At 42.2% G+C, this 27,877-nt stretch overlaps 2 protein-coding genes across 2 annotated transcripts in view; both read right to left on the bottom strand.

The window, feature by feature from the left end:
* Positions 1-7,813: 7,813 nt before the first annotated feature.
* On the bottom strand, positions 7,814-9,217 carry LOC114787167 (neuropeptide FF receptor 1). The gene has a single exon (XM_028975016.1). The coding sequence runs from the start codon at positions 9,182-9,184 to the stop codon at positions 7,814-7,816; it is 1,371 nt and encodes a 456-aa protein (XP_028830849.1). The 5' UTR covers positions 9,185-9,217.
* Positions 9,218-11,274: 2,057 nt separating this feature from the next.
* ttyh3b (tweety family member 3b) overlaps positions 11,275-27,877 on the bottom strand; it is a 32,022-nt gene continuing 15,419 nt past the window's right edge. The window contains exons 3-14 of the mRNA XM_028974027.1: positions 25,389-25,500; positions 23,801-24,021; positions 23,568-23,663; positions 22,983-23,055; positions 22,233-22,308; positions 21,413-21,468; positions 21,088-21,180; positions 20,694-20,786; positions 19,922-20,058; positions 17,816-17,995; positions 16,283-16,358; positions 11,275-13,936 (exon numbers count right to left, since the gene is read on the bottom strand). Coding sequence (XP_028829860.1) covers positions 13,763-13,936; positions 16,283-16,358; positions 17,816-17,995; positions 19,922-20,058; positions 20,694-20,786; positions 21,088-21,180; positions 21,413-21,468; positions 22,233-22,308; positions 22,983-23,055; positions 23,568-23,663; positions 23,801-24,021; positions 25,389-25,500 — 1,387 coding nt within the window. The 3' untranslated portion in view covers positions 11,275-13,762. The remainder of the gene's footprint in view (positions 13,937-16,282; positions 16,359-17,815; positions 17,996-19,921; positions 20,059-20,693; positions 20,787-21,087; positions 21,181-21,412; positions 21,469-22,232; positions 22,309-22,982; positions 23,056-23,567; positions 23,664-23,800; positions 24,022-25,388; positions 25,501-27,877) is intronic.

Genomic DNA, 27,877 nt, shown 5'->3' with positions numbered 1-27,877 from the left:
AACTCAAACATGCACAAGTTAACAAAAAGGGCACATAACAGGCTAACAGGTTAACACAGGCAAACAACAAAGGGTCTATCACACAAAGCAACAAGAACACAAATGAGATCCCCCAATGGAGCTCCTTGCAGATCTCTGTGGACCCTGGGAACCGCCCAAAAGAGTAAGGGACCTCCCGAACACCATCCGAAGTCTCTTTATATAGGTGGAGGTGACCAATGGCAGATGGTTGGTGGAGCTGGAAGGCTTCAACTCCTCCCATGAAGTCAACCTAAAAGAGACAGGACGCAAAAACACAGCCAGACACACAGAACACGTGGGAGCATACGTCCAGGGACGTAACAAGTCCAGAATTGTGAGAGTTCAAAATAAACATATAAACATATATTAAATATTCTGGATGTTCTAACCAATATATAAAATACTTAATCCTATAAAACTTATTATTTAAAATTTACACAGAAGTTGAATTAATTGGTGTCAAATAACAGATATGAGCTGAAACAAGATAAAAAACACTTAGATAATAGTAGAGGTGAGCAGAGATTTGGGGTGAAGTTTCCCACTTCACTCTCATCTGTGATACACTTCTCAATCAGACCTTGAGAAGTGTGGCTGAACCCATGGCTGAACCCATTGTACGAAAGAAGGTGGGACTAGGTGATATGAGGCTGGGACTGGTGTTGAACAGCCGCACTAGAGCTGGAAGCTCTCTGGGGGCTCTGTGCATGCCTCCACCTGCCTATTTATACTGCACCTGTTTATTATGTGTTCGGTTTTGGTCCTCACGCCCATTTAAGTTTGTAATTTGAGTTAAGTTGTTGTTGTGCACTTGTGCCTCATTCCCTCTATACAGTGCTACAGTGATAGAGAGAGTGTTTGTGCTGTGTGTCTGTGCTAAATAACATGAGTGTGTACATGTCAGACATCAATAGCAACCATTAAAAAGCATTTCCTAGACTAGACTTTAGTTTTGTGTGTGACCAGGACCCAATTCAATCTGTCTGACTACTGACTGCACCCTGCAGTGGCGTGGCCATCCAACAGAGAAACAGTAAAAAACAGAAAAGAAGGACAGCAGACAGATCAATAGAACACGAGATAAAGGCTGAAATGTGACTTTTAAAAGGTCTTCATTTAGCCTCTTAGACTAAATTAACCATTGTTTGATAAAAAATAATCTTGCTTGACAATGCAAATGACACAATTGTGCAGAAACAAAACACCCTTTTCATCGGCCATCTGATCCCCAGGGACATTAAATCAGTCCCCACACCAATCATCCACATCATTAAAACCAATGACATGTGAAGTGAATAACTGATTTTCTTTTTCAAGGGAACTGGTCAGGGGTTGGGGTATGTCAGGCAGAACATCTTGTACAGTTCTTGTGGAGGATGTGCTGGTATTAGGAAAATTGCTCAGTTGCTAAGAATGCCCCCTCAACATTTGTAAAAAAACAAAGCTGCGAAGAACATGAATGTAATGGTTGTGTTTATTTTTCCTTCAGTATTCCCTCAGTATTGTATAAAGAATCAACAAAAATGAGCGGCGACAGATATTTAAAGGAGGAAAATGCAGGAGGAACAGAGCGAGAGAGAGAACGGGCAGACTCGTTGGCTCTAAAATGATGATACATCCTGATTGGCTGCCTGTTTGCATTATCTGGTGTGTAAACAGCCAAGGCACTTCCAGGTCTCCTGGAAAAAAGATCAATATAGCAGTCCTGGCCAATTGTTCACTCGTTTGAAACTCAAAATCAATCAATCAACAATGGAAATGACTCAATACTCTAGCTTGTTACCATTTCACATACCCATTATCAATTAAGTAAAAAATATGAGCAACCAGTTTTAACCTTTGCTAAAGCATCTTTATTATAAACAAATAAGGCGGTGCTTACCAGCAAAATTGTATAGCTCTTGGCTCATAGGTTCCCAGTCTGATAGTAACCCAAACACATGGCCACACATTGGTACACACACTGAATGTCAGATTTAATCCATCCATGGGCTCCGGCAATGACTAAGATCCCATAAATCTTTCATCGGGGAGTCAGAACACCATCTTTGTGGATATACAGAATGTCCACATTCCGTTTCACACATTTTCTGTGATGAGACTCAACAGCACCCAAATTTAGCAACACTCCTGGGCTAAGTAGCAGCAGTGTGCACCAGCATGAAAGCACTTTATTTCATGTATTCTTGTGTTGTAAGGGTTAGAAGAAAAATTCCTGATGCTCAGATTGGACTGTAACTTTCAGCATCAAAGGACTAAGATGCAGCACCACATAAGTAAACACATATTAAACTACTTTATTTTCTGAATTTACCATATTATTTTAAGATATTCACTCGCACAGCTACATTAAATTTTTACTTAGATATTTATCGTTTTTTTTTATATTGGTATTTAGAACTGCAGTGGGGTGCATTGAATATGCGTGCGTGTGCATAATATCTGCAAATGTGATCGTTAATCTGCGTGTCCCCGTCAGAATAAGCCAATCACTCAATTTAATTGAAGCTGATTCCAGCCTTAGAGAGACACTGGAAGCTCCCCTGGGGGCACGTTGAAAGTCTGGAAAGGGGGTGGGACTGCGGCCCAGGATCCGATGTTGACGCACTTTGCTGTTGTCATTGGAGTTTCCCTAAAATGTAATGGAAAAGGGCTGTTTATTGAGTGGTACTATTGACTATGGCTACGACATCACAGGTGGATGGAAGGATAAACAGACAAAGGAAGGCAGAAAAAGACAGAGAGCACCCAACAAAAGGCCACCGGGGTTCATCATTTGATTTTGAGAGCACTTTCTTCCGGAAGTAAATCAGCAGTGCCATTTTAATGAGGATTTAATTAAGCGATCAATAAATTAACAAATTGAATTACGAAGGCCCTCTGGAACTTCTTGGGGTCAGATGGGATTAAACTCAACATCTAAACATGAGATTAGAAGAACAAATCGTTGCCATTCCCACTCAAAATATCTCTATTGCATTGTAATTCTGTTTTTTGGTCTTTTTTTTATTTGTACTTTGTAAATTTTATACAGTAAAACTATGATAAACTTTCTTAAACTGATATACTTGAACTGATCTTATATAGTTTGTAAAATGTTTAAACGTTAAACTGACATGACATGAAGTCCAAACTAAAAGGTGCCACCTGCATACAAAGGATTACTATGAACAGGGCTGGGAAGTGACAACTTATGTCCTGTTGGTAATGTCATAAGCATCGATGAGGGATGAATAGAAACATAATCAAGTAATTCAGAGACTGCTGATACAATTTGATAATTTGATAATTTTGAGCGGCAATAGTTCTTGAGTTCTCAAGCCTTGGCCGGACATGACCCTGTGTCTTGCTCCTGGATGCTGCTCTGTGCTCGGTGCCGTGATTTCCTGCCGTGTCCTGTCCTTGTTCCATTATTTCACCCTTGGGTCGTGTGTGCATGATTTGTGTTCATGTGGGCCATGTTAATTTACACGTTGTCCCGTTGTGTACACTCCTTTAGCCCTGCCACACATTTGTGATACTGGGGCGGTGGTGGCCTGGGGGTTAAGGAAGCGGTCCCGTAATCAGAAGGTTACCAGTTCGAATCCCGAGCCGCCAAGGTGCCACTGAGGTGCCACTGAGCAAAGCACCGTACCCACTCACTGCTCCCCGGGCGCCTGTCATGGCTGCCTGCTGCTCCTTCAGTTTGGTCACTTAAGTCCTTACCTTTACCCATTTTTTTCTGCTTTTTTTTTCAACTTTAATCTTTAATGATGTTTGAGCATATTTGTTGATAGTTGCAGGTTTTCATCATGCAAAACTAGGTAGTATTTATATTTATAAAATCAAAACTAAATATTGCATTCTATGTGAAATAAATAATTCCACATCAGCAGAAAGGGTAGTATTACCAAGTGGTTCTTTTCTGACCTTACAGCAATCAAGCCCCACGCACTAATGTGCCAGTATGAAAATAGTTCCCTTTGAGAACCCTTTGTGTGAAGATGTAAGAAAACCATTTCAAAGATCCAGGCTAAGTTCTGGACATCCTGCAGTAAGACATCATTTCAATTTCTGTCAAGCACCACCCTCCCGACTTTCCCTGAAAATGTCACCATCCACTGAAGTGCCCACAAAAGGCAAGGACAGCGTGAGATCCAAACATATGAATATTTCTGAAAGGAGATAAAACGTGAGTGACCTGAAGGCAGAAGGAAAGAGGAGGCAGGGTAGATAAAGAATACAGAATTCAAGAGCAGATGGATGAAAGAGTTCACGGTACAGAAGAGTGCAGCGAGAGGAGGGTATAGAAGGGATTCTTTGGAGAATGAAGAGAGAGAGAGAGACAAAGAACAACAAGGCAGGACAGAAAAACAAAAGAGTGAGAAGGAGAGTAAGTGAGAGGGTAAGTTAAAAAAAATATTATATAATGACTAAAGGCCATTTCTTAAGTACATTTTCTCCTGGGAACACCAGGTCAGAAACCTAAATTCTATGAAAACCAAATGAAGCATGAAGAAAGGACTTCTGGAAGGATGAACTTCTATATATTTTTTTCCTTTCATTCAATTCAGCTCTTGTTTCTGGTTCTCAATTTGATGCAGATATGTGCAGATGCTGTTGGGTCAACAAAAATGCTTTCAGTGCACATTGAAAAACAGACATTTTAATATCACAATAGAAGTGAGACCACTCTCATTTCACCAAACTGAACGTCTGACTATACAAAACAAAGCTAATTGTATATCAGATGCTGTATGTGCATTATAAAAGTTCAGCTGCCTGCACTAGCACAGGTATTGCAAATGGATCTGTATTACACAGCATAGACTTCAAAAGTCCATTAAAATCACAATAACAAGACAACACCATAACACTCATCTAACACATCATCATTAGCTAGACAGTAAATATCCCTTAGTCGTGATACACAGCTGCGTAATTATGGAGATCACGATGAAGATGATAATGAAGAGTGACAGTTGTGCTGTCTAATTCTTAAATGTTAGAATGCATTTTTTCATTTAGTCTCCTAGCGTCTGGAGATGTGGTTATGTAAAAGAAAGCATGAATTTTTGAGCTGGGTGATAAAATTTTGATTTGGCTCCTTTAATCAAGGCTTCTTATGAGAAGTCCAGTAAAAGACAGATGGATTGGACTGGATAGCCATAATGCTGATGAGCCGAAATGTTTTTGGTGTGCATGAAGTCCAACAACCGTATAAGTATTAGTGCAAAGCATCTGGCATTTTTGTAAGGACAAAATGGTGTGTGTGTGTATGTATATGTGTGTGTTGAGATGGAAAGAGGAGACTGGACTCTTGTATGTTCACCATTTATACACTTTCTGTGACACAGCAAGGTTGTAGAAATGTTGTTGAAATGTTGTGGTCATCAAACTGTGCTCTGAAAACAAAGCCATTGTACAAAAAGAAGCATGGCGTAGTTACATGTGAGTACTGAACATAGCAGGGCCCATTCTGAAAGTCATAGTGTGTTTTTGGCACAACTAAAGAAATTATTATAGTCTTTATTAATATAAAGCTCCCAGAATACAGTATCAATGTCCACAATGTGTCAATGTGTCCTGCTTAACCAGCTCTGTATAGTCAATACAATGCAATATGTGTGTGGATCAGGGGGTACAAGATGTTGGCCTTAATGGCAGCATTACAGGAAAAAAGCTTCCTATCTTCATCAACTCAAAGGAATAAGCAAACGGATACAGCCGCTGACATAAACTGCTTATTTTTGTGAAATTGGCTGTCCAGTGCAGGGGTCAACTGGCAAATGTAGAGAGGACATAACAACGTGTCAATTCAACAGTAAAAAGTCATCGGCATCGCAAATCTATAGAATATGTGGGCTGGTTTAAAAAGAAAAATCAATACCAATTCACATCTGAATACCTTCAAAGGGATGACTGGAGAAGCCTAAAGTAAACTGTGTGTCGAGTAATCCCCACGCGTGTAAAATAAAAACAGAAAGACATCTACGGTTCTGCCGAGAAAAAAAATTGTGACACTCACCCAGCGAGGCGGGGCTGCAGTCCAACGTTGTTTGTTTGATACCCTGTAGCAGTGTGTGGCTTTGTTAGCACTTGGCTATTTAGAGGTGGTGCTTGAGGCCAAATTTGTCCTCGGCTCCTAACCGACCAGGCGCTCGACTTATTAAGTGAAAAGTTAGTTGGATTGTTCACTTGACAGGTTGCAAAAAAAAAAAAAGAGGCCAGAAATACAGCCATCTGCAGCGCCATATGCTTTTAAATTTCTTGACAAAGCCCAAAATTAGCTGAGGGGATGCGAATTGCCTGCATTTATTGTCAGGTCCCCCTGGCGCTAGCAGCGGCATGCTGGACGGTGTAACTGTGCAGTGCAGAGCTACACCAGTCCCAGCTACTTTACCCCTGGGCTTAAGTAGAGTTATCAGCATGATGGCACTAAAGGCTGACCAACCCACCCGGTCCCAGCAGGGTTTCACTTTTTTTGGGGGTGTGAAGTGTATTCCCCTTTTTTTTGCAGTGAAATGGCGTGAGTGTGGGAGGTCAATTTTTCCAGTAAGAATATATCGGAGGTCATTTTTGTTGGTAAATTCCCCATGTCCGCTATCTGCCGGATCTTCATCTGTAGAGTGGTGCTGTGTGAATTGGGAGGAGCCCAATGAGGATTTTTCTGGATGATTTAACCCCATTCCCCTAAACTTGTCACACAGGCAAACATCATTGAAGACAATGTTTCATCTATTTATGAAAGGACGTCCTGAGGACGTCTTTGACCTTACCCTAGCGAACAAGTCCCATGCTCAGCACATAGTGCACACGGTCTAAGCCATAACATAAAAACATACTGACACAAAGCCACTCCAGAGGCAGGCCTTTTAAACACAAGTCTAATTGATTTACTTTTAATTAAACACATTTAGTTACTATGATGAACATAGTTTAGAATTTGAGGACAAGACAGAAAAGGAAGGGAGAAGGAGAGCGAGAGAAAGATTGTTACTGATGTACCTTCGGCCTCTAGAGGTAAAGGTGTGGTAGAATGTGTGAAAAATATTTCTGAGACTTTTTTTTTTTTTTTTAATTCTCCAGACAACAGCACCACGGAGAGCTCCTCTTTGTCCAGTGGCGTTCAATTATGTGTTTGTCTAAATAAATACAATGAATAAATGGATTTGTTGGTGGGTTTGGAAAAAGCAGAGAAGAAATCTTCACCTTTGATCTTGCAGGAAATGGTCACATAGGACTTTTTTTTTTAATGCAACACAACTCCACATTTAAATACACAAATAGCCTCAGGCAAAATAATACATAGACGAGAACACCCACGCAGACCCCCTTTCAACACAGAAACAGTTAAATTAAAACAGTGTTGACATTTAACACAAATGCTGATGCAGCCCTTGCACCACCATGCACAGTCGCACAGAAAAGTCTTCTTACTCTCCCTTTCTGAGAGTGGAAGCAAAAAAACAGACATTAAAGGCCGCAATATCTATCCAAATCGAGTTACAGCTTGTGCTCAGGACAGCGCGGGCCCTGTGTTGGTACATGATGAGTAAATGTGTTTGTGTAACTGTGTTACAGGCGCTGGTTGTTAAATGCATCTCTGGAGGGGAACTATTAAAGCGGCGACATTAGAGAGTTCATCTAAGTCTAACTTCAGGCTGTGAGAACAGCAGATATGTAAATTCTTCCTAATTCAGTCATCAAGAGCTTCTGACCACGGCGCGGGACATAATGTTCCACAAAAAGTTGTAGAGGAGAGGAAAGGATGAGGAAGGATGACCTCTGGTCACCAGGGCAACAGTGCAGCCTAACAGGCGCTGGTCCTTGTCAGGCTCCCTGACAGTTCGCTGCGGCCTCGGGTCACACTGCTCAAGTGGCCCTCGGCCATGTCCTCTTCTTCCTCCTCGGCCCTGCGCCTGCGGAAGCTGAAGAGCTTGGGAAGGGACGCCAGGGCCAGGGCGGAGGCCGGAGACGCGGTGCCGTCGCCGGGGTCCATGGTGAGACCGGCGCTGCCGAACAGCGTGAGGATCCTTTGGTGGTAGCGCGTGCGCAGCTGACGGGCGGAGCGGTGCAGGTCCCCGACGAAGCAGTAGCAGATGGGGTTGAGGCTGGAGTTGGTGAGGCCGAGCCACTGGGCGAACGGCCGCGCCTGGAGGAGCCAGCCGGGCGGCGGCTGCTGCTTGCAGTCCACCCACAGGTCTACCAGGTACAGCGGAAGCCAGGACACGGCAAACAGCAGCACCAGGGCCACCACCATCCGTGCAATTTGCCTGCGGCTCCGCAGACGTGAGGCGTGGACGGCCTGTGACCGCGGGTCCAGCTCAGAGAAGCACCTCCCACCGACCGCGCCCAGCCCCGCCCCACAGAGCCGCCGTCCTGTCAGGAAGCCGATGACCAAGTTGAAGGAGACAGGAAGGCAGTAGAGGGCGCTGAAGAGAAGGATGTTGTAGGCCTGGCGGAGACGTGGGTGGGGCCACGCCTCGCTGCAGACAGGAAGTAGCGGGAGTCCCTGAAGGCTAAGCTCATCCAGGCGCATAGTAATGGCCAGCGGGATGCAGATGGACGCAGAGATGACCCACACCACAGTGATGGCTGCTAGGATTCGGCGGCGGGTGAAGAGGGAGCGCGAACGCAGGGGACATCGTACGCTGAGGTAGCGGTTAACACTGATGACGGTGAGGCTCAGGACGCTCGCCGACACCGAAACCGCTTGGGTGAACGGCACCGCGCGGCACATGAAGTGGCCCCACACCCACGGGATGTAGACGTGGTTGCCGAGGGTGACCGGCATGCAGACGCACACCACGGCAAGGTCGCACACGGCCAGGTTGACCAGCAAGTAGCGGGTGGCCCTCACGCCAGAGAGACGTTCACTGCCGCGGCGACCGCACAGCACCTTGATGGACAGGACGTTGCCTAGGAAACCCACCAGGAAGGAGATGGAGTATAGGACGGTCAGCGCAATGGTGCCTGGCTCATGAATGGTCAGGAGGAGCTGCCATTCAACTGTCCCAGCACCATCTGTAAAGAAGAAGCTGTTGTTGGGATGAACGTGAAGTTCCAGCGCCTCCCCATCTTGGTCCAGTGTTGGGTTCAGGCTCTCATTGGCTGACTGGGCAGTGCTGAGGTCACTGACAAGAGACAAGACCCGGTCCTGGTCAAAACCAGTCTGGTTCATGGTGGTTTCTTGTAACCTTCTCGGGCCGGTCCTAGTGTGGCGTTCGTGATGCTGTTTACATCCTTTCCCAGATGAACCCCCCCCCCATCCTGTTACGTCCACTCGATCTTCACACCTTCAGGCCATTTAAGTTTGAGTGATGGCCACCTGAGGTTCAAACGGAGAGAGAAAAAAGGGGAGACATTTTCACCCTCAAAAGCCGACAGGAGAGGGGAGACACCATTATATCTCACAAAAGTATTCCTATTTACGCCTGAACAACAGCCTATTAAGACAATTAGACAAAAACTTGTGAAGACATGTGTGCATGTCCACTGCCATAAGCAAACGTCGACTGTTCTCGACCTGCGTCATTCTTTTAGCTCGAATTTAGATTGCATGCCGGAGAAAAATAAGGGCAAAACAATCCCTTAAAACACACAACCCTGCCTAACCGCACTCGTAAGTCCCCGTCACTCTGGACAGGGGCGCCGGCTAATTGTCACTGATGGAAAATGAATAATGACCATAATTTTAATAAACCGAAGCAGGTAAACGCGAAAGAAGACGCGAGACTCACTGGCCCCGACGCAGCGTGTAAAGTTGGTCCCTCGTCCCGAGGAGCAGGTCGGACTCGGCGCGCCTCGCCTCCACGGACCTTCGAGAATAAAACCGAAATCCCCTAAATGATAACGGAGCCCGGCCGTTCATTCCCGTGAATAAAGTTCCGCCCGGTCGGAACGGGAGCGCGCGCAGTGAATGACGAAGCGGGAGCGCGCGTCCGCCGCGCGCGTTCACGGCGCCGGAGGGAGAGACCCGAACGCGGAGACCCGGGAGGAGGACGAGACGAGACGAGACGCAGCCTCTCCTTCCCTGGCTGCTAGGATCGAGTTGTTTCCATGGTTTATGATGGCTTTTATTATTAGATTGTTATTGATATTTTCAGGTTCACGCAATGTCGAGCAGGTCCCTCCCAGCCGGATCCTAAATCGTACCAGCAGCTAAAAATGATTGCATTTTGAGAAAATCTGCTTCAATAACACATATCATCATAGACTGCGCATATCATATTGCATAATGCAACTTTTACCCACACAACGTTTGTGTTGATATTAAATGATCTTGCATCATTTGGGACTTGTTAGTCGTGCTAAAGAAGCGGTAAAATGATGGTCCATTGTGGGGAGTTTGGAATTATTGATTGTACATGGTACAGAGGGTAAAATCATGGCATGCCAAGCAACACTGATCCCACCTCTGGCATGAAAATGGGGAAACGACCACAACTTCCGCTATGCTTTGTACAGTACAGCATGAGAGCTTTCGTATTTCTGAGCTTTAAGTCCATGAGTACCGTTTATTAATTACAAAAAAAAAAAACTATTCTAGGTCCAGACTGCCTAACACCGTTCAATTAGGCTTACGCACTGCCACACACTAGGACTAGGCCAAACATTGTCGTGATCATGATCCATCCTTTTCATTAGCAGAAACCTGGGCATCTCTGAACCATTTACATTTACAGCATTTATCAGACGGCCTTATCCAGAGCGACTTGCAATCAGTAGTTACAGGGACAGTCCCCCTGGAGCAACTCAGGGTTAAGTGTCTTGCTCAGGGACACAATGGTAGTAAGTGGGATTTGAACCTGGGTCTTCAAGTTTATAGGCGAGTGTGTTACCCACCCATGTGGTAGTACTGAACCACTGCACTATTGGGAGATGAAGGCTGGTGAGAAAGGAGTTCACGCCTATATACAATTGTTTTCCAATGAAGTAAATTGAATTGAATGTAAAATTCAACACTATAAAAATCCTCTAAAACTTTCTGTAATCTAGTTTTTATAATCTGAGCAATGTAACCAGTTCAAAACTATTATAAAGGTTAAGATATACCATAAGCAATTGTAATGAGCTAAATAGATGTATAGTAATGTACATTATTTGCCCTTTTGCTTTCAGTTACTTTGAACATGCTATGTACAAGTTCTGATTAAGGTTAAATTGAAATTTTTATTTTAAATCTTTTAAGCGGCTCCGGTGTTTGGGTGGCTTTCTAAACATGTCTGACTTGGTTAATTTGTTAGCAAGACAAAATGACAACGGACAACCTTAACAGTTAAAACTTTAATTTATTTTAAAACATTTATTTCAGGCTCAGTAAGTTATGCTTGATGTATTTTTAGTAATCACAAATCAATGAAAAAAATAACAATGATAAAAAAAATCTACAGAACCATTATTAATACAGCAATGGGTGATCGTTTGTATTCACAATTAGGAATCAAGCTGGCCGAGTTGCCACTATTCTATACAATTTGTAAACCTACAGAAACAAAGGAATCGAAGGGGAAAAAAATAAAAATGTTGAAATTATTATGAAAAATGCAACCGTGTAGAAAACATTACGAAAGGCAATATTATGTTATTTTTGTTCACCATCGTGCAACACCTGTTAATACGTTGTACATACTGTAGCATTACAGAGCGGAGATTGTCTGACTCTCACGGTTAGTGGTCTAACACTCATAAAGAAATAAAAGTGGAACTATTCGCACAACAAAATATACCCAGATACCTTCTATACCAGGAGAAAGGCCGAAAGGTCGAGCCGGACGCAGCGCTGCGCGCCCTCAGGATTCACATAAATAGAAAAAAACAAGAACGAACCTCTAGGTAGTTGTCTGTATGCTGTTGGTATGTAATTATTTATTACATCCATAAAGCAATCTTTATCCATGCTTTTATAAACCGAGGACGACCCCAATTATTTACAGCTCACACGGTTCTTTCTTGTTTGTCTATTTCTTTATGTAAATTCTGAAGACGTTTGACCTTTGAGTAGCACTACGCTTAGTGCCAGTTCCACTGTGTCAAATTTCGGTACCCTGGGAGGAGAACTGTATGTGCTTTTACAATGTATGTGTCATTTATGTGTATGTCTCGTGATTGAGTTCCAATGCCCTTGGCCATTGGCATCCAATCAGAGACCCATTTCCTCTTAACAACATGAGAAAGAAACATCGAATGAGCTATAGAGGAGTGAGTTCACAGCAACCTTATTTTACACAGTCCGAAAGCCATTTATTCCTCTTCCCAGCAGACAAAAGTGATATTTTCCTTTTTATCTTCTTCATTTCACAGCTTGTGCTTTTTTAGAAGGATGAGAAGTGAAATAAAAAATGTCCTGTTTACCATTGACCTTAATTTCTTGTGTGTTAGTCTTCAAAAGAACAGTGACAAGGTATTCCATGAAAAGAATGGAAATATAAAGGTTAGGATGAACTAGTTAGCAGTCCAGTCTCAGAAACAGCAGAGTTCCAGATCTTTTTTCCTCCCATGAAACTCTCTCCAGCAACATCAGATTCCACATTCAATTTCTTCAAACTTCGCTTCCATTTCTTTAGATGATCAAAAAAAGAGCCACATATGAATGGAGGGAACTTCAAATTTTTTTCTTCCCTCTGTCCTGTTCTCTTTACTTTCTTTTATCTTGTTTTTTTCCCTTTTTAGCTTTAAAATAAGAAATGTGTTTAGATAGGAACAGCAATTTCAAACAGCATTTCACCGCAAAGTTGACATTTAATGTGTGATCACACACACTATGTATATAATGTACACTCACATAGAAGATTTGCAAGAGATTCATTAAAAAACATGTATCGCCACAAACCATAATGACTGTCAGGTCCCACTGTAGTTGGTAAAACATTACTGAAATTTTGAGAGCGAGTCCTGGAGACTGCTCTTCATTTCTATATTTACACACACACACACACACACACACACACACACACACACACACACACACACACACACACACACACACACACACACACACACAGATGGAGGGCAGCGATTAGACCAGAGGCTGTCTGCAGGTCTCACATATAAAAACACTTAGTATTTACACAAATGGAGTGGGGTTAGTATGCTTTGCTGATTTGTTATTTGCGTGCACACTTACACAGACACACACACACACACACACACACACACACAGTGCCACAGAGGGACAGATCAGGGGCAGTGTTACTATGCCATATGGTCCTCTGCTTCACATGAATTCGAAGAACACAGACACAATTTCAATAGTGTGCTCATTTTTTGTCAAAACACACACCCTCTGTCACACACACACATACACACACACACACACACACACACACACGCACTAGGCTCAGATCGGCCATGGCTATTGTGGCAAAGGGTAGTGTGGCATTGTTATTCATCCGGGAGGTGTGTAGTCCCATCTGGTCAGAGTGGAGGTAGAGCTGTTCCCTGTTGTGGGGCTATTTCCAGTACTTTGTGTAGTGGCAGTGTTAGACTGCTGAGTGAACTGCAACTCCTTCTAGGTGTCAGGATTTCAGGATAAAGTGTGGTCGTAAGGTTGCAGGTTGCTGGAAATTCTCAGGTGAATGCAGAATGAAAAATGTCGATGGAGAACAGACACAATGGTCAACATAGAACGTTAGCCTTGGTTTTCCAGAACGTACTCGTACTGGACATTAGGATGACAGTGAGAATATTTGTTGCATTGAGAGGGGTGTTTGGGATATCTAACAGGCAGAATTGCTCTCAGGAGAGGTTCAAACGTTGGTTAATGAATGGAAGAGTGTGGCCGGTGAATGGCAGAGTTGGGTCGGCTGTTGGGGACGGAGCGACTGTGGGAGTCTGGGCGGAGCTGGGCTTCTGTGCGGTTTTGCTGGCCTGACCGATTGGGCTGATCAGGTCGGCTGGTGGCCAGGTACTTGGCTCTCATGCTCGAGGTGTACTAGAGGAGAATAAAGAGTCAAGAGAGACATGGAGAAAAAGAGAGGCAGATAAAACATTATATTTTCTGGGCGATAATATGAGTACATCTGATAGACCTTTCATGGGATGATCCCTAGTGCCATGAAACAGTGGTGTTTTGACAGAGAGCACTACATGCAAAAGAATGAATTGTTACGTTTAATTTCAACTTACTTTTAACTGAGTTGATCCTCCAATACTAATCTGTCTGATATTATTTGAAGGCTAATGTGTCCATGGTTTATGCTACATGCAGGAGGTTAGATGATGTTAACAGCTTATCTTTCTTGAGGAAACAACTGAATGGCAAATGGAGAATTTGGACAACAGACGTATATTGGAGGATATAAAAGTAAGAGGAAAGTCCTTGCGATTTTGACAGAAATACTGATGATTTATTTTGAGATCACAATTACCTTTTAGCTCATAATGGCTAATTTCTGAATTTTAAAAAAACAAACTTTATAGGATTTTCTTTTACTAAAGTCAAAAACCATTTTGGGCTAAAAGAGAGTTGATCCTCAGTCTTCACTTTTGGCCATCTTCACCAGGAAAAACAAATGCTTGAAATGTCTTTAGTTGGACCAAGGTGTTAATATGTCAAATAAGTTTCATATAGGTGTAACAACTACAAACACATATAAACACATATACACACGTATAAAACAGCCAACGAGTCATTTGGACAGCCTGAAGTTGTTAAAAAGATCAGAAAATGATAGTGTATAACTGCATACTGCAGTAGTTTTTTGTTATTAGTGTGAAACAAAATGAATGACCTTAAAGCAATTTAGTGAAAGTGCAAAAGGATGTGTGTTTGTCCTGTAATACAAAAAATCTATATATAAACAGTCCACGTGGATCAAAGACTGGGACTAATAGCTGTAATCCCAATACCTCACCGATACACTATGGGACTGCATCTATATGAGCACAGAGGAAAGAACGGGGAGGGGTGGGTTTACAACAAACAATACAACATGCTGCAAAGGGCCTGGGTTGCGGGGCTGGGGAAAGGCATTTTGTTTTGAAGAAGCAAGATGCAATACAGTGTCTGGTAAAATCCTTCAGTTGTGGAAGTTAGTTGAATTCCACTCTGATGGACAGAGAAACAAAGTGCGAAACAGAAAAGGGAACACTAATAACCAAATGGTCATTTTCTTTCCGTCTTTCCCTCTCCCACTTACGCATGATTATTTACTGTGTTCAGTGTGGTTAACACGTTGACCAGTACAATAAACAAACCAAAAAATTAACCTACTGTTCTCCTCTTTGTAAGATGGAAGGGGGAAAGACTGTCATAGGCATGCCACTATCAAAATGACAGGCAAGAGAACACATTTCACATGACAAGACTCTCCCATTGAGAAAATATTCATGTTTTCTCGACCCAGACCATATCATGCAATCTTCATGCAACCTTCCTGTAGTCATTACACCCAGATTTTCATCTGGACCTCAGCTATCACAAATAAGGAGGGCACTATTTTCAAACTGGATTTAAGTGCAGCGCTACACAATAAGCATGGGGCATGTTCACAAGAACGTCCTCAGGATTTACGTATGAAAATAGATAGAATAAGAAAGAAACAAGAATGTTTGCATATGTGATTTATTGATGTCCGTATGATTAAATGATCCTGAATGAGGAAGTGAGACCTGTCAATCATCAGGCCCCTTCCATTTTATACACCAACAAAAAGGGAAGCTAGCTTCTCTTCTTCGAGATACGGACAACAACAGCATGGTTCTCTCTTATTTAATCTATTTATGTTACTCATGAACAAGCCCGACACCTAGCACGTAGCACTGTGCTTAGCACCAGTTCAAAAATAGTGACTACTTTGACTGATAGGAACACACTAAAAAATAATCAGCATGATTATTCCTCTATTAGGGCCACACATGTGAACAGCCCAGGCTGCCAAAATGACCCTACAGTCCTCCTGTGAAGTGTGCACTCACAAAGGTGGGGGGAACAGAGAAGTGTTCGAAATCCAGAAATCTGCACTTTATTTTTCCAGAAAGCTAGGACTGTACACTGAAGACATGCACCTCTCAGCACTGCATTAAAATGGGTGAAGTATGTGCTACACAGGCCGGAAGGCATACGGCAAATGTACCTTTTGGCAGAGAGTATTTTACACTAAGTGGTTGCGGTTTATAATGTTTACATTGCATGCAGAAAATGCATGTGTATTGTTAGCAAAGGAAATGATGCTTCTCAAAAATGAATGCTGTTCTATGTTCCCTACAAGTTAAGCGTAGAATGCACTTCACTGAGGGTATAAGGTACATTGTATGTCACTTAAAAGTGTGCACTTACAGAGGGCGGAGGGGACTCTCTGCCAATCAGAGGAGTGTTCTCGCAGCGGGGAGTCTGAAAGTTAGCATTCTGGCTCCTGTGTCACAAATGAGAGACGACGGTTACACTGACTCCCCCCGGGGCGGGGGATTGTCCTCACTATGCCTGGCAGCCCAGTGCACAAGGTGCATAAAACCATTTCTACTCTTCTGTCATTGGTGCATCATGTGGATCGATTCTGAGGACAGAGCAAGAAAGTGTGGAGTCTGGCCTCAGAATCCCAGAAAGGTGTGCCATCACACTTGCAATTCTTTGACTGCCTTAGAGGTTGGATCCATGCACGTATTTGATATTTCTGTATAGTGCAACCCCTGGATCCCACTGGGTGCAGCTCTATGTAGTTGTGTGTGTCATGAGATTCTGTTCCATCACCTGACAGGCAGAGCAGACTTTTCCTGCACTTCTCCTTAAATGTTTGTGCTAGTTAAATGCTTACATTGTAAATTACATTTACGTTTACAGTTAAGGCATTTAGCAGACGAACATATCCAGAGCGACTTACAATCAGTAGTTACAGGAGAAACTCGGGGGTCACAATGATAGCAAATGGGGTTTGAACTTGTGAATTTGTGGTCTTCTGGTTTATAGACGAGTGTCTTACCCTCTAGGCTATTGTTTATTGTTATGATCGAGATGGATAAAAAAAAATTTCAGGCTGTGTTTTAGTTAAAAAAAATTGCAACAAATTTACATTAACTGACATTAACATTACATTAGCCATAACTTGATTAAAAAATATTGTTGTGCTTGTCTTCTTTAAAACTTTGCAATTCACTTTGAGGAAAAAACTGATGTAAATAGCAGTAATCAGATTGTTTAACCATGCTGTTGCTAGATTGTGACACGATCATGGCTGATGGAATCCAGGGGTGACACCTACTGGTTTTGACCTAAGAGATTTTGGCAGGATTTATCACTTATGATCAGTTAAACAATCAAATTTCATTAATTAAAACATTAATTACGATGATCAAACTAGCACCTTAAACCTACTTTGCCTTTGTGGTCCTCTGTGAATATGAATTATCTGATTTTATTAAATGTTCTCTATGAACTAAGTTTAAAATTGATCTGGTCTGATCCTTGAAGTTCTTCAGTAACTTCACGAAATAATACTGTTTGCACCATCCAGCAATAGTTTCTCCTGGAAGCTCAGCTAATGCTAACCTGTAGTGGAAGTGCTAATACTTACACTGTGCTTATCAGTATTATAATCAGTATTATATACTTATTATTTGCCAGTTTATTCTGTTTTACATTGTCACAATGAGCAGCTAATAACTAATAAGTCACGTTTTTTTTTGAACGGTTAATAGTATTATTTAGTAACGTGTAGAGTATTCATTAGTCTGGTTGATATAAAGAACAATTTCATAGAGATCTTCATGCAAAACAAGCCACATGTTAATTCTAACAGTGTGTCGACTGTTTGGAAAGATAAACTGTACCTCCATGCAGTATGAGTGGTTTGCGTAAGCATTTAGCTACACTCACATGTACTCGGTAACAGGCGCGTTGCTGACGGTGTGAGCGGCGGCGGGGAGGCTAGCCTCGCTACCGTACGTGCTGCTGCCGCAGCTGTATAGACTGGGCATATGCACGCGGTACAGGTTATCGTGAGGCTGCCGCGAGCCGTGAGCCGCCGTAGACTCGTCACCGTCATCATCCTCACTCCTTCAGAACGGGGGAGACAGCAGAGTGAGACAAAGCAGTGCCACAACAGGGCGACATTTCCTCTTCTTTTTTTCATTTCTGTCTTGGCAGCATTCTTCATTTAACACACACAGGGACACGCACATTTTCACACACATTTCCTCTACTATTCTGTATTTTTACAGGCCTGTTCTGAGCCAAACTTGCATGTCTTTCCATAAGCATACGGTGTAATAGGTCAATGTTGGTCACTGTAGAGCCAATATAAAAATACATCAACAAAAGCCTACTTACTACATTCTGAGTAGATAGAAGTACAGGTCAAAGGTTTGGACACACCTTCTCATTCAATGTGTTTTCGTTATTTTCATGACCATTTACATCAAAACTATGAACGAACACATGTAGAGTTATGTACTCAACAAAAAGTGGAGACCTGGCCTCCACAGTCACCCGACCTGAACCCAATCCAGATGGTTTGGGGTGAGCTGGACCGCAGAGTGAAGGCAAAGGGGCCAACAAGTGCTAAACACCTCTGGGAACTCCTTCAAGTCTGTTGGAAAACCATTTCAGGTGACGACCTCTTGAAGCTCATCGAGAGAATGCCAAGAGTGTGCAAAGCAATAATCGGAGCAAAGGGCGGCTATTTTGAAGAAAGTAAAATAATAATAATAAATCTAAAATAATGTTTTCATTTATTTCACCTTTTTTTGTTACGTACATAACGTACATGTAAATGGTAATGAGAATAAAGAAAACATATTGAATGAGAAGGTGTGTCCAAACCTTTGGCCTGTACTGTATGTATGCATGTGGACTCGCTCACACACTCACTGTCCATTTCACACCACAATAATCACATGAACAATACTATATACAATGTATCAGTATTGTCTCATCTGCACTGAGGCTGAAAATATGGCAAGATTCAGTCCAGCATGAGTTCCGTTGGTGATCCGACTCATGCATCTAAATGTGCAATGAGCCTAAGCATCAAATGCATCAAATTAAATAAAAAATGGATTTGAAGAAAGAAAACAACTGGCTACAAATGACCAGAAAGATGGCCATAACAGAAAACAAAATTATACAATACAGTAAAATGGGAATAAGTCATTCTGAATGGTACAGATTTGGAGGTCACCTAACATTGTTTTTTTTTTTTTCCAGTCCAATGAGCAAATACTTGGCTGATGGACATATCTATAATAACCATGACTGGTTCTGACACGCCAACCTCAGTTGTCTTTAATAAGCTTCCAGAAGAGGGCAGTAGTGAACCTCTTTAACCTGACTATCTACACTCAGCCTGAGACGATCAGAGTGGACTATAACTCCACAGACACACACAATTTCCGCACACCAGAGCACACGCACATTGCTGTTTTCAGGGTATTGTTTAGAGAGCGGGTCAGTGCTGTTACAGGTTATGACACCTTAGCATCGCTGTGAATTTATTCTCAAAATGCACATCTCTGTCTTTCCCACCACCACTATGAGGCTACATTTGAATCTGATTTGATTTATGAGTCCAGTCCATTCATGAAGAGGATTCTCCAAATCAGGGACACGACAAGAGGGAGGTAAACACAAAACAACAACAGAGGAAAACCAACAACAAAAATGTCAACATTAAGAAACAAAATGACAAAAGCAAGACAAAAGAATAAAAAGGTCTGACAATTAAACCGAATGAGCCAACACAACTCAGACAGACACAGAAGCGTGATGTAGTGTAGATTAGTTTGATGAGAAAATACTTCCTGCCTGCGGGAACCAGAGCTGGTGCTTCAGGTATGGAAGGTCTGGGTGAAAGGATGTGTAGGTGGTATGTAGGTTTGGTTAATGTTGTGGTGAAGTTGCAAAAATGTGTACTAAGAGGCCAAAGGAAGACCATTTAGTCACCTCAGAATGGGTTCAAAGAGTGACCTCTGTATGACCTCTTACCTCTTGCCCTGCCAGGTGTGGGGCACACTGCACACGATGGAGCTAAACATGAGGGCGGTGACAAAGGAGAAGAGGACCAGATAAATAAGACCCTCGACACCATCATAACACAGTCCGGTCAAGGCCTGAACATAGTCCTGGAAAGAGAAAGAAGACATATGAGGGGATGAGAAAAGAGAAAACTGATTTTAACATATTCGGACACAATTTTTACAATTACATCACTATAGTAAAAATGCTAAAGACTTCAAAAGATCACAGAGCAGCAGAGGAGTGATTACACACTGAGGAAAAAGTACAAGGTGGTGAGAAGGAGTGAGAACAGTGTGCTTCTCTATGTGTGAGAAACAGAAAACAGGGATGTGTGTGAGAAGCTGTGAGGCTTGTGAGTGTATGCGTGTGAAAAAATAGTGAGCTGTCGCATACAAATAAATCAGGCCTCTGAAGCCAGCAGGACTTTTACTTTGTGCCTTATTTGATTTAAAGAGAGGACTTGTCTTCTGTGTACGTTGCTGGTGAAGAGACGATTCAGGATCTGTGTTCGTCAGTAAATGCTCTGTATGTGCATCAAATGGAAGAACAGTTCCCTGGCAGCAATCAATACATGAGCCTGTCTTCCAACAAGCATCTGAACAGAAAGCTAGTGGAAAACGGGCTGCTTCTGACTGCACACAGTTATCGAAGAGGATCCATTTTTGAGGAGAAGAACAACATTTTCTTCATATATGAGCCTCATTCCCACACACACTCACCCACACACATTCATACGTACCATGTGCAGGCTGCGACAGTCAAGCAGGGCAGTCAGTTGGTGTAGTCCAACCTCGGTGGAGTTCAGGACTCCCTGGATCTGCTCCAGATTTGCCTAAAACAGTACCACGATTAATGTCCACGATGTGTATTTAAACTTCTTCGTTTAAGGGTTGTGGAGGTTGTTCTGAGTTTTCCAATCAGAAGTGTCACCCCCAGGCATTGCAGTAGAAAGTTCCAATTTCCCAATAAAAATGGAACATATATAGTACTTGTTTCTATATGTCTCCAATTTTTCAATGAAGGAAATGTGTTAATTTTTTATAAATACAGATATGTAAGGCCATAACTGAACTAATCAGCCAGGGACCTGCTACTGATGAAGACACATGAATGCACAATATGAAAACACACACCTTTGTCTGAGGGAACTCTCGGGTTGCAGAGCGTAGAAGTTCGGCCACGTCATCCTGCATCTCCACAAGAGACTTGTGACTTCCAGACAGTTTCTGTTGTTCACACACACACACACACACACACACACACACACACACACACACACACACACACACACACACACACACACACACACACACAAACACACACACACACACATCGGAAAAACAGTAAACTAATAGTGAGACATTTCATCCCTCTTACTCATTCACAGTTACCCTCGGCTGTTTTAAAGAAAAGTGTGTCAGGGCCAGAAGAGGGCGCTGTTGTAAGTCTATTACATACCTGCTGGAAAGGGTTGGGTTGACCCATACTGCACCTCAGATAATACTGGAGAATGTCTGAGTAAAAACACAAAAGGCTATTGGTTAGTGCTCTGTAGTCATATGATAACTGACCCGATATGTAGATATGTACGGAGGACTATGAAATAAGTGCACAAAATAATGAACTACGGTCCGAATAATGTGGTTGGATGTGATTAGATCTATTCTATATGTGCATGTGTGGTGAAAATCCTTCCAAATTTTAGGTCTGTGAAACACATTGTTCTATAAGTGTAAACGGCAGTTATGTAAGTTACATTGAGCAAAAAATATATCCTACCAGGGAGAGAAAAGGACACCTCACTACATTTTCATTTTTACACAGCAGGACATTCTGTCTCGTTCACACATGCAGTTTTTAATATGAATGTGCACTATAGGGATTTCCATGTCCACACAGCTCAGGCCCTCAGTGTTTGTGTGTCTGTGTGTGTGTGTTTGTTTTAATTAACACTGGCATCCAGGTTGGTACTGTGTCTGAACTAAGCTGACTGTGTACAGCAAAGCTCAGCAAGAGAGAGAGAATAAATATGCCACACTGCTGATGCAAGATAAACACAATGTGTGTGTGTGTGTGTGTGTGTGTGTGTGTGCACTTGTGCATGCAAATGTTTTCTTTACACAACACTCAAGTCAATGTCTCCTGAACACTAGAGCAAGAACCTCAGTTCAGTGGGCCCTAGAGCTCCACTCTTTACTCTGTGCTTCCATGTATGTTTTATTGTGTTCTATCCAGGATCTAACATTTGCATCGATGTAAAGAGCCAGACAAGTCCTACCTTGGTTGATCACAGCATTCTCCTGGGTTAGCTTGGTGATATAGGCATCAGGGGCGACGCAGAAATCGCTAGTGGCCTGTGGGTACAGAAACAGAATTATCTTTTTTTCCATGGCTTTCATAACATTGTGAGCACTAGTTAGGGAAACATCTCCTCTCTGTCAGATGATGAACTGCCCATTGTCATGCGCAGCAGTGCAGCGTTCTAAAGCCTGTTAAATAGTTTAATTAGCCTGGTAATTACAGCCAACCAGGGCCTATAAAATGTCCTCAAAGGACTCTCAAGGCATTTACAGTATTAAATTGACAGTCTCCCATTCATCTAAGGGTCTAACCATCTTCTTGTGCTGCAAGTTCCACAAAAATGGCCAAAAGAAACAAAGTGGATCAGATCAAGTCAGGAAAGAAAGACAGTTATATTCTCACAAAAAATAAAGATAATGTTAAACAACAGGGCAATAGAGACTTTCAACAGAGACTTTCAATGAGCGGACATTTCATGGCAATCATCCAGTCAGAACCATAAACACTGGTCATGTGATTCCATGTCAATATTGGTTAAAATAGAGGAAAAAGTTGTCAAGCCTTAAAGAAAAGAGATTATAAACGTATAGCTAGACAGATAGACAGGCAGGCCCAGTATCAGCTGATCCCTGGATATGTAAGATTTTATTATGCTAAGAAGGTATATGAAGTCCTGTTGGTAGACGATTGGTGGAGGATTCGCAACTGTTTCCATGGAGACACTTACCACAGCAACCGAGAGCTCCAAACCCAAGGAAGCCCAGCTGATGACAAGCGTCAGAACACCGAGAATACACACACTGGAGACAGAGAATGAGAAAAGAAAGTAGGGAAGATGTATAGATGTAGATAAAGAAATTTTGGGCTTTTGTATTTCCCATCACTTCTCTATGCTCTTGACAAGGCACTACAGGTCAGAACCAACACCCACTTAACAAATGTGCTGTTGGAAAGAGCGAGCACACACACCCCCTCACACACTCAGCTCTCTTGGTTGAAGAATCGGGCCTAAAAGCAGATGGATCACCTCACCTCACCCCAGCAGAGAGTGACTCACCAGCGCAATTTAAACTGCTCTTTTTTCCCTTCTCTCTACCACCTTTTCAGCCCCAAATCCCTCTCTTTTTCATGTATCTACAAATATGTTCCTTCACCAAGTCATCTTAACCATCAGCTCAACCAGTCCATCTTTCCTTTTGCTCAATCTCTCCTGCCTTAGAGGCCCTGTTCTTGTCTATCCTCTCAGCCACTCTTCCCACCCCTATTCTAGCTAAATGGTTGTCTGGTGTGTCACTTGACCAAGAAATCTCACCCAATCAGTATTCCTTTAGAGTTCCGGATGAGCCCCACCAGGACCAGGAGACAGATGAGAACATCAAAAAGCAGCAAAGTCAAATACCCTAGCCACCTGTAACACACACACATATATAAATGAATTGTAACACATGATATTGATAAAAACTACGAATAGGCTTTATAATAACGTCTTCATTCAATTTGACTACATCCCCGAACCTACATTAGTGCTTGAACACACACACTGACCTGTACCAGTCATAGTACTCTGTAGTGGTGGCGAGTTTGTGTAGTGAGAGCTCAGAGCTGCTCCAGAACGGGATGTCCACCAGCAGGCCCAGCAGGTCGTCGAGTTGACCCTGCAGCTTCTGAATGATGGACAGGTAGTCAGTCTGCTGGGCGTAGGCACTCTCACACTGCAGCAGTCCGGCCTGCACCGTCTCATTCAGTGACACGGAGCTCTCTGTCACCTGCACAGACGCACATGCAGTCAAGCACAGACACTTTCTATATGTTACACAGTCAAAACCTGCAACAAAAGTAAACTTCAGTTGAGTTTATTATAAATAGCCTAAAATAACACGAACAAGAGGAATCTCATCATGTTTCATATTAGGGCTGCACAGTATAAACAGTGTTAATGGTTTGCGATATAAATTTAGCCATTGGGAGAACAATACCGGACAACCGTAGAAATATATGCTCCTTGTGAAAACGACAAAGTCGCATCACCTACTTGCAACACGAGCCATTCATTTTGGGCGAGAGCACACATCGCATGCCAGGGATCTGTGGATCTTTAAAAAAAATCCTCCAAAAAATCGAGTTTCAAACAAAAACAAGGCCTTAAATATTGTTAAAATGACTAGTAATCATTAAATATAGACTTTAAAGGTCTTAAAAATAAATATTTACACAATAAATAAAAAAACAAGCCTTCAATCTGTCAGTAATCCGCCAGTCACTCCACACTCTGCACTTCTGACATATATTTTTATAACCACATAATACAAATACCTGGTATTTCACTGGTTTTATGGGTGTGCCAGAAATTCCACTTTCAGTAGAATTGCCCAGATATTGTTTTTTCTGGTATATAGTTATGCATGTATTTACTAATTGGGGCAGTGGTGGCTTAGCAGTTAAGGAAGCGGCCTCGTAATCAGAAGGTTGCCGGTTCGAATCCCGATCTGCCAAGGTGCCACTGAGGTGCCACTGAGCAAAGCACCGTCCCCACACACTGCTCCCCGGGCGCTGGTCATGGCTGCCCACTGCTCACTCAGGGTGATGGGTTAAATGCAGAGGACAAATTTCACTGTGTGCATCGTGTGCTGTGCTGCTGTGTATCACATGTGACAATCACTTCACTTTAACTTTAATACATGTTAGTTTATTAGTTGGTTAGTTTATTTACAACTTCCTGCTGCAGTGCCCTTGCGTTACCCTTTCAAAAACAGTTACGTTTAAATATATTTATCAAATTGTATACCGCAAAATACACCGTCTACGGCTATGGTTACATCTATATCACAATAGGAATTTTATATCGCACAGCCCTAATACATATTGTTTTTATTGTAATAGCAAAATATTAATAATGACATTATAATAATTAGATGAAGTCAGGATGTGAGGTAAACATATCCTGGAAAGTATCAGGGTTCATGTAATGTTCTAATCCTTAATGATGTAAATGTATGTAATGATGAAAATGTTTACAACGCCAAACTAAACTAAATCAAAAACAACTTAATGCTAGCAAAATAATTATTGGTATCAATGATGTGCTTTTAAACTACCCTACGGTTTGTGTTGTTTGCCGTGCTGTGCTGTTTACCAGTTTGTCGATTCCAGTCACGGTTTGGTTGGCATGGCGCAGTGAGTATGTCAGCCTTGTCACCCCATCACAAGTCTCTCCGTTTCCATAGAAACCCACAGCAATGCCAGCACTGACAGGTAGCAAGAACAGAGGGCATGAGTGAGAGAGGAGGAAAGGAGGGGGAGAGAATATTAAAAATCCTGCTATGCTCTCTTCATCTTCCAGGCCAGCAGGGGGCAGCACTTCACGCTGCTGTACAAAATGTTCCTTATAACCTTCAGGTCAAATCTGTCATTTGAAATGAGACGAGGCTGCCCTTAAGTGTACATCAGCATTCATTAGCCCTTAAATGCACTATACTGAACAGATCACAAATCAACAAAAATAGGTCTAATTCCAACAACACACAGGCAGGAGAAGCAGAAGGAAGTGCCAGATTCCTCTGCTTTTGCTTTCACACAGCAGCTTCCTTCATCAACACCTTCATGCTTGTTTGTACAGACACACGCAAAAAAAAACACACACAGGCACATAAATAGACCTACATCGCTCCCCTATAACTTGACTTTTCTGACATGACAGAAATCTCAGCTCTTCTCATAAGCAAGCAGGTGTCTAATGAGGACATTCAGTGATGCACACACACACACACACACACACACACACACGTACATGTACCGAGTCAAAAACTGATTGTGATTATGCTTTGTTGTTCCAAAATGAGAGAATGTTGGACCAATTAGCACAGACATTATCCAGAGTCAGATTCTGTGGTACATTACCTTCAGCAAAATAGTTAAATTGGTTCCTCTCTCTTTGTGTGTGTGTGTGTGTGTGTGTATCAAGGGTCGGCAACCCGTGGCTCTGGAGCCTCTTTCATCCTTACACTGCGGCTCCCTGTGGCTTTGGAAAATAAATAATAATTTAAGTGTATTTTATTTTTATACGTTGATTTTTTTTTCTTAATTGCAGTTAAAAATTGGTAGATTATTGGGGTCTTGTAACATTAGAATGTATTAGAACAAATGCTGTATATGCGTATATGCCCGCCACCCCCAACAGAGCCGTTAATCAGTTCGTTCAATTTGAGACGCATTTAAAAATCTGTAGCCTGTTGAGGTGAGTAAACTGTTGTTTGCAATATTTAGTGTTCAATGATTTGTAAATGCTGACTTTAAATTGCTAGGTGAGTTGGGTAGAGTTAGCATAACGCCGCTATTTTAGGGTGACCAGATCTCCTCTTTTCCCCCAAACACGCACGACCGGGTTTTTAAGACCTCTCTGGGTGACTACATTTTCATCACATCATCTGCTTCTACACACATGTTCGTGCTACTGATGAAACTGCGCAAAAACGGTGTTCTGGCAGCGTTTACCCCCAACCCATCTGCATTTTTGCAAACCCCGGAACTTCACGAATTTCACAAGCAACACACTAACTAAAAATTAAAGTAAAAATAATATACACAGTGTAATCAGCCAAAAGAATTTGCGGCTCCCGGTGCTTCTGCTCTATACTAACAACTCAAATAACCACAGCAATTTCACCAAATCATCTCTTACACTACAGTTAAGATGATGATCGAAAAAGGAATGCAGCTTATCTGCTGACTGTGCAGATATTAATCCACTTAACTGGTAGTAGCCTAGTGGGTAACACTCGCCTATGAACCAGAAGACCCAGGTTTACATTTACATTTACATTTACAGCATTTATCAGACGCCCTTATCCAGAGCGACTTACAATCAGTAGTTACAGGGACAGTCCCCCCCTGGAGCAACTTAGGGTTAAGTGTCTTGCTCAGGGACACAATGGTAGTAAGTGGGATTCGAACCCGGGTCTTCTGGTTCATAGGCGAGTGTGTTACCCACAGGGCTACTACCACCCTATCGTGGGGTTCAAATCCCACTTACTACCATTGTGTCCCTGAGCAAGACACTTCTCCAGGAGGACTGTCCCTGTAACTACTGATTGTAAGGCACTCTAGATACGATTGTTTGATAAATGTCATAATGTAAATGTACACTATTTTACTACTAGTATGTTCTGAACAACTACGTTCTGAAATTCATATGTAGAAAACAATAAAATATGAAATTAAACACTGCTGACACTTCATCCACAGTCACACTACACATTTATTATTCTAGGTCTTCACAAAGACCTTTTATAAATCTTTATATATTTGTATCTCCATGCTTCCTGCACTCACATTTTTTAATTCCTCCAACTACAAGAGGATTTATAAAGTCCCGCTGCCATTCGCTTACAGAGACCAAGCGAGAGAAAATGTGACAGATGAAAACCTGATATTAAACTGAACTGGTAGAGGTCATGCTGATGTTTTTTATTAAGGTCAAGGTCCTATCACCATGTGGAGTCCATATGTGCCTATGTACCCTGACTAGTGATGCTGTCTTTGCTAAAAATGGCAACAGCAACATGCAGCCTTGACTCCTGGACTCTTTCTGATGAATCTCAAATAAAAATAAATGATATTCACATG

Source organism: Denticeps clupeoides, chromosome 3, assembly GCF_900700375.1.
Source record: "Denticeps clupeoides chromosome 3, fDenClu1.1, whole genome shotgun sequence".
Classification (NCBI taxonomy): Eukaryota; Metazoa; Chordata; class Actinopteri; order Clupeiformes; family Denticipitidae; genus Denticeps; species Denticeps clupeoides.
This window is presented reverse-complemented; position numbering and strand designations above follow the sequence as displayed.